This window comes from Cetorhinus maximus, chromosome 9 (assembly GCF_964194155.1).
Source record: "Cetorhinus maximus chromosome 9, sCetMax3.hap1.1, whole genome shotgun sequence".
Lineage (NCBI taxonomy): Eukaryota > Metazoa > Chordata > Chondrichthyes > Lamniformes > Cetorhinidae > Cetorhinus > Cetorhinus maximus.
The window spans coordinates 125,472,068-125,485,632 of NC_135887.1; the positions used below are offsets into that span (position 1 = coordinate 125,472,068).

The window sequence follows — 13,565 nt, forward strand, 5'->3', positions numbered from 1 at the left end:
GCATTGCTTGGAAATAAAAACTCACACACACATAAACACTTCATCCATTCGACTGTAAAAATCAGTCAACTGATTAGAAGCACTTCAGTATATAGAAATTAAACTGTACAGATTTATTCCAGTCACAGAACCACATGACAATATAAATAAATTCAAATAGTTAGACAGAAACTTGATTGGACTAACACAACGATCACTTGCTAGCTACTTGAATTTCCATGTTTTAAGATTTAATTGCTAATAGAGTCCAGAAATCATGAGAAACCTATGACCATCTACAGTTTACAGTATCTGTTCAGATGGTTTTAAGAGATGGTGACATCTAAAATTGGATAAGTATATCGATTTAAAATTTAATTCCATTCAAAATTAATGCTTTAATGTAATATATAAATACAGCACAATATGTACAAGCTACAGTACTTGTGTATTCTTCCAATGGATTATCCCTGTACTATGAACATCTTCATTTGCAAACATACAATTTTCCTGCAATTTTTCAACTGCGATATCAGGTGTTGTATGACATCTTAATTTTGTACTGACCAATTTTGTTCAGTAACAATGGCCACCTAATATGATATTGTTCTCTTAATTGGAGAAGGGGCGACTTTATAGAACATATGCATCTGTGCTGAGGATATCATTACCCAGTGAATTTCATCCAAAGTTAGTTTGCAGCTAATGTGTACGATGGTTGCACCATTTTGATACATACAACAGTAAACCAACTCCAGGTAGGATGGTATTCATCCTACTGTTTCATCTGTATAATGTGCAAAGTAAATATTCTTTATAGTTTGCAATTCTAGCCATGTTTAACCATAGTACTTTATATGAATATGATTTTGCATTGGATTTTTATTCTGCTTAGGCAGAAGGTCACAGTTTTGTTAATTATGGCTATGTTAACAGTCACATTGGTACAATGTAAACTTCTCTTCAAAGGAATTCCTTAGAGCAATATGCGCTGCCAGATAACATTTTTTTAAAAATCATAGAATTAAACGCAAATTATGCGTTACATATTTAGAATGCACCCCGAAATTTGTTCACTACCTAGCAATACATTAAAAATCTCACAGACCACTTTGGATTTACCATCTGTCCCAAAGTCATTGAAAATCTTCAGCGCAGACCTCAAGCTTTCGTTGAGGAAGGGGCATGTTTCCTGGAGGACTTTTGCTATTGCTGTTGGTGACAACAGCAGTCACCGATGACAGGATGGAAGCTGATGTTGGACCTCCTGGAGTACGGAAAAAGCTCTCCCTGTTGATTGACTGAGCACCTTCAGGCGTAGCTGGCACATTGCGCTGTAAAATGTAAAAGATCATCAGTAACATTTAAAAGTAGTTACATTTATGGCTTGTTTTATCTACAGTTTGGGGTATACTTTATCACTTGCTAAAACTGCTCCCCATTGTAACTTATTTGGCAGTACAGTGATGGAATAGGCTTCAATCACTTCATGTTCAACCAACATGTATTAACAGAAAGTGTCAGCTTCTCTTCGAGCTATTAATTCTTCAAAAGGTACTATGTGCACTACAAAGTCTTTATCTCAACAAAATAGGTATTGTATTGTGTTCAAGAATGTACATTAGAAATTTATGAAGCTTTTATGTACATCATCATACAGTCAGATCTCAAACGCCTTTGTAACATTCAGAAAGGTACACAACCCTTCACTTACTTCCACAAGTAATATTAATAGCCTTTCAAGGGCACAATGAGTAAATATTGAACTCACTTCATTAGAAGCAGCATAAAATCTTGGGTTGCTCAATCCAGAGAAAATTATCTCTCAATTCTTGTGCTTAGATTGCTAAATACAAATTATGGATACTGTTTAATCGCTCATCTTGAATGATGACAGTTTTTTTGAAGTGTTAAAATTGTGCATATTTTACTGTTCCTGCCATGGCAACCCCATTGTCAAAAAATTTCAGAAATGTCACTACCCTACCAGACCATATAGAGTCAATGTGATGTGCTGAACCACTGCCTTGTTAATCTCCAATTTTCTGTGTTGTGAGCTTCACATGTTAGCAAGGTAACTGGGGTGGGGAACCACAATACAATAGGAGTGAACCAATTAAAAAGCAATGAGTAAGATTATTGTATGGTACAAGAGTAATTCCTGTACATCTCTGGAGCCCATGTACACTAACATTTTTAGTAGTTTATGGGCAGGGTGCTTGTGTACTTCTCAACTTGGTAAATAATGCATGTTGAGGTTCACATATTTTAGTATAAAGTTCTTATAAATGGAGAAGGGAAATTGCGACTTATGCAAGATCTAACAAGTACATAGAAATGACAGCACAGAAACAGGCCATTTGGCCCAACACGTCCATGTTCCACACAAGCCTCCTCCCACCCTACTTCATCTAACCTTAACATAATCTCTATTCTTTTCTACTGCATTTTCTTTAATTCAACTTCTCCTTAAAGGCAACAATACTATTTGCCTCAACTGCCCCTTGTGGTAACAAGTTCCATATTCTGTCCACACTCTAGGTAAAAGAATTTTCTCCTGAATTCCTTCTTGGAATTATTAGTGCCTGCCTTGTAGTTTTGGTCTCTCCATGAGTAGATACATTTTCTCCAAATCTAACCCATCAAACTCTATCAAAATTTCAAAGAACTGTATTAGATCAACAATCATACTCAGAGCTGAAATACAGCTACATGCTGAACTAAGTTGCTGCTTCAAGCAAAATACAATCCCTGGAAATTTCCTTGGGACCTCATCAGATTCTAACTCCTGTAATTTAGGCAGAAACTCCGCATATGCTGCGTAAATGGAGTTTCTGATGTTAGAGCAGGTGATCAGGAGAAGCCCTGAAAAATATCCTATCATGAGTGTTTGCTATAAAACAACCAACACACACACTGAGAAAATTTATCATACGAAAACCAAACATCTGCTTCCCCTAAATACAAAGGATGCCTCAATGCCACAGCACAACTCAAACTAGACTACATTTACATTATTGATCTGTAATAATCAAAGTGATTGTCCAGCTCCCACAATGACTTAATGGGCAAATACACTCATCAGTGTGGTATTGAACTGTAGAACAGCTTGGATCATTGATTTGCATGTAGTTGACTGATCTCAGCTGAGAATGTAATTTGAAGCATTCAAAAGAGGAGGTAAAGGCAGGGGACTTGATAGCTATGCATTGTCACTTCCTGGGTAACTCAGGATGTACAGTTTTGTAGCAGCTAGCAGGAAGTTGCCATTGGTTTTAGACAATGAAAAGAGAAAAAAAAGATTTGCATTTATATTGTGCTTTTCTTGACTACTGGATGTCTCAAAGCACTTTACAGCCTATGAAGTACTTTTTGAAGCGTAGTCACTGTTGTAATGTAGGGAACGTGGCATGTAATTTGCACTCAGCAAACTCCCACAAACAGCAATGTGATAATGACCAGGTAATCTGATATTTTGTGATGTTGATTTAAGGATAAATTTTGGCCAGGGCAGCAGTGATAATACCACTGCTATTCTTCAAGATAGTGTCATGTGATCTTTTACATTCAGCAGAGCAGACAGATAGGGCCTTGGTTTAATGTCTCATCCAAAATACAGCACGTCCAACAGTGCAATGCTTCAATACTGCACTGGAATGTCAGCTTTGATTTTTTTGCATTCAAATCCTGGATGGGACTTGAACTCAAACCATTGTGATTCAGAGGCAAGTCTACTACCAACTGAGCCACGGCTTACACTCAATGTGTAATGTAAGTTATTTCAATAAGGAGGAAGGGCTAAAAGTTAAAAATTGGAAAGTGGAGCAAAATCTGATATTTAAACATAGCCTTTCTAGCAAGGTGAGCTGAAAAGCAGGAATCCTGGATTCTTTCCCTGCCATGCGCACAGGAAATATTCCTATCTTCCCTACAATCTCAGCTGAGGAATATAGCAGCACAGATCAGGAATCAAACTAAGTACCAGTTAAAGCAAAATACTGCGGATGCTGGAATACCAGTTAATTATCTGTACAATTTGTGGGTTCCTGTAAGGTACTAATAGTGCAGTTTGCTGGTAGTTGAATGAAGCCTTTTAGAGAAAGTATTTGAACATGTTCATTGCGGTTTAGTGTTTTTGAGACTTAGCTCACCTGTTGTATACTAATCAATGCTACAGGTTGTCCAGTCAGCTGGTGATGAGGAGACACTGGCTTAACAAAGATCATCTTTCCTTGTTGTAGATTTATGTTTCCTGTGAGAGGACTAGCTTGTTCTGGAGAAGCAGTTGCCATTGTAGGCCCTTGACTCATTGAAAAGTGCACCCCGGGGTTGATCAAACCAAGATTCTGCAGTGTGAAATTCAGAATCCCTGGGCTGGGACTATGAATAGGAAAGTGATGACCTGAAGAAGCGAAGGATGATATGTTGGCTTGGCTCACAACTGGAAGAGAGGCTACAGAAGAAGCAACAGCCACTGGATAAGGTAATTTCAGGGAGGTTATATGAGTGGCAGAGAAATTAGCTGGAGAGTAGTCTGAAGCAGTCATTGGTGTAACACCTACAAAGAGAGGGAACACTTTAATAACTCATTGGCAAAGCAGAATTTTTTGTACTGTTCGTAAAACAAACATTATATATATGTTTTTATCATTATATATAGATGCAGGACTTTAACCAGATAAAATTTGAACAACAAGCAGAACCACTAGCAATACAATCTTTAACCTCAGTGAAAAGTTCAATTTATTCCGAAAGGAATTAAACACTATTGGAATCACACCTATTCTATACAGCTTAGCTCACTGTAGAAATCCCAGAAGGTGCATTTGAGTCTTTGGATATGGCATTAAGGAACAGCCACAAAGCAGCCTTGCTAGTGAGGAGAAAGGTTGTGTGAAGAGGAGAAAAACACAAGGAGTTTAAGTGAAAGAGGATGAATAAACATACAGAAATCTGGTCTGAGACTGAAGGCTATAATTTCCACTGAGGGAGTTTAACTGGATTTTGGCATTAACAAAACAATGTTTCAGCAGTTGTTCTGACAAAGTAGCAGCAAGTTGTAGCAGGATAACAAATGTGCTTTCCTATGGATCAATGTAACAGTTATAAAAGAGTTTTTTTGCCCATTAAAATGACTGTGCCAATAATTAAAGTACATTATTCATTCTTGACTTCAAACGAAAAAAAAGTTCTTACAAGCATTACACAGTTTGAATCTCTTGAACATGTAGGTTTAATCACAAACCTGATAATGGTGAATGGTAAAGCTGATGCTCTGGTGAGGACACACATTTATTTTTCATTTCAGGAGACCCATTGCTTGAATTATTAAAAGATGCCTGCTGTGGTAATGGGATGAGGTATCCAGATGGCATTACAGTCTGAAGCAAACCAAATAAACAGGGACAATCAGGATAAAAAATAGAAATCATGAACTAACAAAATGTGGATTGTTTCAACAGAGTAAAAACTGATAATTGCAGCAGGAAAACAAATTTCAGCTTGTGGGCTGAAGGTTCATTTTGCTAATTGCATCTATTAATTCACAAAGTCAAGATCTCACCTCAGACACAGAGTGAAGATGGGCAGGAAATGCAATTGCCACTGGAACAGCTTTTACTGTGGTGGCTTTTCCTTCTGATAAAATAATCCCACACTTCTCTTCATTTTCAAGGAAACATTCAACACTGTGCTCAAGTTTTTCAGAACTGAGACTCTTGTCTTCTGGGGCATTGAGGAACTCTGGGTCGAGGTGCAAGGCCCGTGGGGAAGCCCGATTAGTTATCAAACTTCTGCGGGCCTTTAGCCTCGCTTGATGAATCTCTAAAAGCTCATCTTCGTTTGGTGATGTGCCCTTAAAGGTGAAATGAAGGGAATATGTTAAATTTTTCTGCTCTCTATGTTACATTCTATACTTAGCAGTAACCATAAATCCAAGACATAATAGTGTGTGCAAGTTTAAATATCAGGCACCATTGGGAAATAATTACAACACAACTGTTTTAATTTTGACATCGAGATCCATTATAGATTATTGCAATTTTAAAAGCACATCTACATGGTTGACAAATCTAATTTACAAGGCCCAGCAGCATCTAAAAAATAACCAACCATTGGTAAAGAAATCTTACAACACATCATTCATTAAAATGGAATAAATTAGCATGTGACTCAAATTACTTTTAAAACTTGGGCTTGGGAAGTATAAACATTTGCAGGTTCTGTCAAATTGTTACCAAACCTACTAAGTAATTTCAATGGCAAGTGACAATTATTTATAGTGAATTTTAACATTAGTAAGAACATCAGTCTTTTTCATTTTCCAAGTATTCGCGGTGGTTCAGTTGGTAGCACACTTCCATCCAAGTCAGGGGGTTGTGCGTTCAAGTAACAATGCAGGACTTGAGTACAAAAATTAAGGGTGACATTTCAGTGGAAGTGTTGAACTGTCAGAGGTGCAGTCTTTCAGATTGAGACCCCATCTGCCCTATTGATGGAATAAGAGATCCCATGGCACTATTGTGAAGTAAAGCAGGGGTCCAGTGTCCTGGCCAATATTTATTCTTCGGTCAATATCAAAAACAGGTTACCTGGTCATTATCACAACAGAAAATTCACTGATAAGAAGGTTCACTAGATTGATACCTGGGATTGGGGTGAGGTGAGTGCTATCTTATGAGGAAGGCTGGACAGGCTGCGCCTGTATCCATTGGAGTTTAGAAGAATGAGGTGATCTTCTTGAAACATACAAGATCCTGAGGGGACTTGACAGTGTGGACACTGAAAGGATATTTATTCTTGTGGGAGAGACTAGAACTAGGGGACACAGTTTAAAAATAAAGGGTCTCCCATTTAAGACAGAAGAGAATTTTTTTCTCTCAGAGGGTCACGAGTCTTTAGAACTCTCTTCCCCAGAGAGTTGTAGAGGCAAGATGCTTGAATCTTTTTAAGGCAGAGATAGATAGATTCTTGACTAACAAGGAAGTCAAAGGTGATAGGTGGCAGGCGGGAAAGTGGAGTTGAGGCCACAATCAGATCAGCCATGGTTTTATTGAATGGCAAAGCAGGCTCGAAGGGCTGAATGGCCTACTCCTGCTCCTAATTTGTATACTGTTTGTGAGAGCTATCTGCGTGCAAATTAGCTGCCACGTTTCCTATGGGACAACAGTGACTACTGCTAATGCATTGCTTTAGAAGTATAACATGGTTTGGGAGGTATATGAAAACTTTTCCTCTTTATAATTTTAGCTTCCAGAGTTCGGGACAAACAATCCAAGTTGCAAAATGAAGATTTCCAAATTCAACCTGAAATCTAACCTATTATAAAATAAAAGCACCCCACTACTGCACCAATGTGACATTTGCTATGCCAAATGGCCTTGTTTTGGTCAGCCAATTGTTCACACATGGAAAGCTTTAAATTCTCTAAATCAAATCACTAAGACATTTATAGTTTATGTTCATCTGTTATGGAAAGCACAGACTCACAGACTAGCCTACTGGAGGATTTGCAGGTAGGCTGGCAGGGACAAGGATTTAGGAATCCCCAAATATGCACAGCGATATTGCTTGAATTTAACCAGCTATAACTACATGGTCTACAAGACCAGAATACTCATAACCTTCCTGCTGGTTATTCATCTCGGACCAACCTAACCATATTTGAAAGTATGCTTGTTATGTTTGGGGCTGGTTGGTTGCGGGTGGGGGAGGGCAGTGTTGGAAATAACACCAGTTTTGGTTCTGGAAGATCTTACGAACGGCAGCTCAGATATTTTGCTCAAACCAACGTTGTTCACAAAAGCTTTGGCAATGAACATTGTCAGCCTTTTTTTTTAATCCTACAGACATTCTGGACAAGCACTATATTATTCTCAACCATAGTTCACGCAGCATACGTTTGGCAGGAACACAGAATAATGATCAGGGATCTAGCCTACAACCCAACAGATCCTGAGGCTAATTTATATGCCTCCATGCCACCTAGGCAACTTGTCATAAGCCAGGGATCGAGCCAGGAATCCAGCTGGCCTGCATGATGCTGAGTATACTTTCAGGGGTTTGGGAGAAGGAAGTCTCAATTTCCAGTTGCAACAGACAGAAGTAGACATTAGTTAAGAGATGACCATTACTCTCAGCAGTTACTTAAATAAAATCACCATGAACTAGCCGTTTGAAAAATTCAGTTATGCATTTTCATCAATTTACTGTACCCTTAATGAATCAACATCCTTTGCCGGCTGGCTCTCAGATTTATTTGCTGCTTTGGAACGCAAAACTTCACTGAGGTCATGTATGGAGGGTTGCTTCAGGCATCGGTCAGGGAGTGTATCACGTTTGGCTGCTTTGCTATTCTGGTTATCGTTATCAGTTTCTGGCCCGTCAGAACACATTTCAGCAATCCGTTTATTGGAGTGGTTCCTTGAATCATTGGGGCTTATCATTTGTTTTTCCGTGGCAAAAGATATGGACTGCACAAAGCCAGAGGGGTGTGCAGTCAGGTTTCTTGGCTGTGGAGGTTGGAGACAAATTGTATAAGGCCCATTGGAGTGGCTTTGAGGTAACATCACTGGTAAAACAGAAGAATACTGTCCATGCACCAAAGGAAACACCTCGAGAGGCTGAAACGTTGGTTTAACCTGAGAGAATACTGCTGAATTAACTCCAGTACATAATGCTGGTTCAACAAGTCCAGGGGGATTATCAAGTTTTGACTTCTCTTGTGAGGAACATGGTTTTGATGGCGAGGTTATGAGCTTACTGGCATTCAGGCTGAAGGGGAGGAAAAATACAAACTTAAAAATCAGAACAGTTCAAAAAAATGGTTGTTGCATAACATTTAAAGTATTATTTTCTTTCATATTGTACCAAGTAATGGGCTATTCTTCAATAAAATTCAACATGTTGCTCCAGTTATACTTTAAGGCAGAGGTTCCCAAAATGTGGGTCCCGACCCCCAATGCGGTCGCAGCGATAGTGTTTGGGGTCACGAACTCCCCCCCCCTCCTCCAAGACAACAATGACGACTGTGGAGAGGAGACTAGCAGGATATCCCCGGACTCACTGGGTGCTTGCTGCCAAACAGGAAGGGGTGGATGCTGGGCCTAAAGCGTTCTTTAACCTCAGAACACACTTGGTGGCGAGTGCCGAGCTGGCCCGGGATGATTGTGCGTGACTTGGTGCAGGTAGAGACAGGTTCTGATTGATTGACTGTGTGCAGGGAAAACCGGGAGGTTGTCTCACTGAGCCAGGAAGGTAAGTGCCGGTTTCAAATTTTACTGTGCTTCTGCTGCTATTACATAAGCTCCTTAACCTGAGCTGGGGACTCTGCTTTGCAGGCACCGGCAACTAGACCAGGACGTAGGTTGTAGTGGTGGTGGAATAGTAGCCAATTACGATATGCTATGAGGAGGGGAGGGAGCTGATTAGTAAGTGGAAGGGAAGGGGAGAGGAAAGGGCTGTTTACTGTGTGTGCGAGGAATAAACGAGAGGGGCTGATTATTGTGCGTAGGGAAGAAAGAGGGGCGGTTTATTGTGTGTGGGGTGGGGAAGGGAAAGGGGAGCTGATTAGTATGTGTGGTGGGGACGGGGTTTCACCGAGTCGTCTCTCACTGGGAAATATGGAGTTTGGTTGAAACCTACATGGGTACATAAAATAATTACATTTTCACCAAGCACTTTGAAAACACAGATTTTCATATTGTTATGATGTATCATATGTCATTCATGGGATGTTGGTATCACTGGCCAGGCCAGCATTTACTACCCATCCCAAGTTTAGAGGGCATTTAAAGAGTCAACCACATTACTGTGGGTCTGGAGTCACATGTAGGCCAGACCAGGTAAGAACAGCAGATTTCCTTCCCTAAAGGGAATTAGTGAACCTGGTTTTATAACAATGGTTTTATGGTCATCAATAGACTTTTATTTGCAGATTTTTATTGAATTTAAATTGCACCATCTGCTGGGTAGGATTTGAACCCAGGTCCCCAGAATATTACCTGGGTCTCTTGATTACTAGTCCAGTGACAATACCACTACGCCATTACCTCCCCTAATACTGAGACGCAGAGGACTTGGTTTCTTTTAGTGCTTTTAAAATGGGCACAATTCAAATGATATTTGATTAAAAATGTGCCTTAGAAAGATTTTAAATAATTTTTTAAATACTTGGCATAAAAATATAACACTAAATTCTCTGCATACTATATAGTATTTGAAAATCCAGTCAGGGGCATGCAAATGTTGAATTTCTGGCACTTACTTAGATTGGGCTTCCAACTGAAGTTTACAGATTGTAGCAAGCTGGTCCATTTTACTGGGGTATAATCCAGCTTTGGATGAATCACCTTTTTATGGAAAAAAAATTTCAGCAATCTGTAAATACACATGTTTAAATAACGCTGGCATGATACTTAATAATATGCATTTATTTAAGCAGAATGGAGAAATGGCCATTTTTTTGTTGGTGGATTGGGGAGGAAAAGGGAAGCAAAAAAGGGTCACAATACCAACAAAGATGCTTCACTGCCAACACAATATTTAATGGCAGCCCTGATACACTGTATTGGCCACACATACAATGATTCTGAAAAGACATGCAATTAGTATTTTTTCATGTGCTTATGATTTTCTCAATCTAACCCTGTTCAGCTGAATATTGACATCAAAACTCAACATAACCAAATCAGTTTTTGCTAAGTAGGTTAAGGTAATGGCGCTGTATTCCTGCAGTAGACTTATTAGAAATTACATCCCCTAGTTTGCTGAATTTCACACGCAAGAATATAAGAAATAGGAGGAGTAGGCCATTCAGGCCTGCTCCGCTAATCAGTGAGATTATGGCTAATCTTGTACCTCAGCTATACCTGCCTACAATATCCCCATATTCCTCAGTACCCAAAAATATATTAACCTCTGATTTGAATATGCGCAATGACTGAGAATTGATAACACTCGAGGTTAGAGGAAGAAGGATTCAAGGAGGGGGATAAACCAACCATGGTTAACCAAGGAAGTTAAGGACAGTACCAAATTGAAAGACAAAACATACAATATGGCAAAAATTAGTGATAAGCCAGAGGATTGGGAAAGTTTTAAAAACAAACAAAAGATGACCCAAAAATAATGAGGGAGAAAATAAACTTTGAGGGTAAACTAGCCAGTAACATAAAAACGGACAGTAAGAGCTTCTTTAAATATATAAAAAGGAAGAGAGAGAGAGGCCAAAGTCAATATAGGCCCCTTAGAGAATAAGGCTGGGGAAATAATAATGGGGAACCGGGAAATGGCAGAGGAGTTGAATAAATACTTTGCTTCAGTCTTCAAGATACTAATAGCACTCCAAAAATACTAAATAATCAAGGGGCAAAAAGGAGGGAGAAAATAAATACAATAACTATCACTAGAGAAAAAGTACTAGGGACACTAATGGGGCTAAAGGCCAATAAGTCACCTGGACTAGATGGGTTGCATCCTAGTAAATTAAAGGAAGTAGCTACAGAAATAGTGGATGCACTGGTAGTAATCTTCCAAGAATCCTTAGATTCAGGAAAAGTCCCAGAGGATTGGAGAACAGCCAATGTAACACTCTGATTCAAAAAGGGAGGGAGACAAAAAAAACAGGGGAAGAATTTTCGGGTCGGCAAGTGGGGGCAGGGCCCGCTCGCCGATGCCTAAAATGACGCACGGGCGTCCTGACGTCACCGCGTGTCATTTAGATTTTCAGTTCAGCGGGCGCGCAGCCGAGTCGGCTACACACCCGCTGAACTGTCAAAGGCCTATTAAGGCCATTTAAATAGTCATTAAAACAATTAACAGGGCTGCCCGTCCAACTTTGAGGTTGGCAGGCAGCCGAAGAGCCCAGGCGACCGTCGCATTTTACATGGAACCTCATCCATGGGCGGGATGAGGTTTCATGAAGGTTTCATTAATTAAATAACATTTTTAATCAAAATTCATGAACATGTCCCAGCTCATGCGACACTGTCACATGAGGGGACATGTCTTAAAATATTTCCTTTTCTTTATTTAAATTTTTAAGCCTTAAACTAATCTCCCTGAGGCACCTCTGTGCGCGCCAAAGAGTGCAGGTCCCGACTCAGGTAAACCCCCCGCCTGCCCATGGAGCCCTCAGCGCATCTGGGCGCGCGTCACATTGGGCGGGCCTTAATTGGCCCGCCCATGTAAAATAGTGGCGCGGCCATGATCAGGGGCGCTAATTGGGTTTGCGCCTGCCCCCCCCCACAGCCCCCCGGATAGGGGGAAATTTCTGCCCCAGGTAACTATAGGCCAGTTAGCTTAATATCTGTCATTGGGAAAATGTTGAAGTCTATTATAAAGGATGTAATAGCAGAGCATTTAGAAATACGTACTCTAATCAAGCAGAGTTAGCATGGCTTCATGAAGGGGAAATCATTTATTTAACAAATTTATTAGAATTCTTTGAGGAGATAACAAGATAAAGGGGAACCAGAAGACGTAATGTGTATTCCCAAAAGGCATTTGATAAGGTACCGCACATAAGGCTACTTAATAAGATAAGAGCCCATGGTGTTGGGGGTAGTATATTAGCATGGATAGAGGATTGGCTGACTAATAGAAGACAGAGAGTTGGTAATAAGGCAGGCATTTTCGGGATGGCAACTTGTAACTAGTGGAGGGCCACAGGGATCAGTGCTGGGGCCTCAATTATTTACAATATATATTAATGACTTAGATGAGGGAAGTGAATGTACTATAGCCAAGTTTGCGGATGACACAAAAATAGGTGGGAAGGCAAGTGATGAGGATGACACAAAGAGTCAACAGATGGATATAGACAGGTTAAGTGAGTGGGAAAAAACTTGGCAGATGGAATATAATGTGGGAAAATGTGAGGTGATGCACTTTGGAATAATAGAGGAGCTGAATATTACTTAAATGGAGAAAGACTGCAGAAAGCTGCAGCACAGAGGGATTTGGGAGTCCTTCTGCATGAATCCCAAAAAGCTAACATACAAGTTCAACAGGTAATAGGGAAGGCAAATGGAATGTTGGCCTTTATTTCAAAGGGAATGGAGTATAAAAATAGGGAAGTCTTGCTAAAACTATACAAGGCACTAGTTAGACCACACCTAGAATACTGTGAACAGTTTTGGTCCCCTCATGTAAGGAAAGATATACTGGCATTGGAGGTAGCCCAGAGAAGGTTCACTTAATTGATCCCAGGTATGGAGGGATTTTCTTATGAGGAGAGGTTGAGTAGGTTGTGCCTGTACTCATTGGAATTTAGAAGAACGAGAGGCGACCTTATTGAAACACATAAGATTCTTAGGGGGCTTGATAGGGTAGATGCTGAGAGGTTGTTTCCCCTTGTGGGAGAGTCTAGGACCAGGGGGCATAATCTCAGAGTAAGGGGGTGTCCATTTAAAACAGATACGAGGAGGAATTTCTTCTCTGAGGGTAGTCAATCTGTGGAATTCTTTACTGCAGAGGACTGTAGATGCTGGGTCATTAAGTATATTTCAAGGCTGAGATAGACAGATTTTTAATCAGTGAGGGAATCAAGGGTTATGGGGAAAAGGCAGAAAGTGGAGTTGAGGATT

General features: G+C 40.0%; 1 protein-coding gene across 2 annotated transcripts in view; it reads right to left on the reverse strand.

Moving 5' to 3' along the window:
* Positions 1-92: 92 nt before the first annotated feature.
* e2f8 (E2F transcription factor 8) overlaps positions 93-13,565 on the reverse strand; it is a 38,360-nt gene continuing 24,887 nt past the window's right edge. For both annotated transcript variants that reach the window (XM_078549509.1, XM_078549508.1), the window contains 6 exons: positions 10,244-10,328; positions 8,193-8,751; positions 5,543-5,833; positions 5,225-5,360; positions 4,131-4,537; positions 93-1,313 (listed from right to left, as the gene is read on the reverse strand). In XM_078549509.1, coding sequence (XP_078405635.1) covers positions 1,116-1,313; positions 4,131-4,537; positions 5,225-5,360; positions 5,543-5,833; positions 8,193-8,751; positions 10,244-10,328 — 1,676 coding nt within the window. In that variant the 3' untranslated portion in view covers positions 93-1,115. The remainder of the gene's footprint in view (positions 1,314-4,130; positions 4,538-5,224; positions 5,361-5,542; positions 5,834-8,192; positions 8,752-10,243; positions 10,329-13,565) is intronic.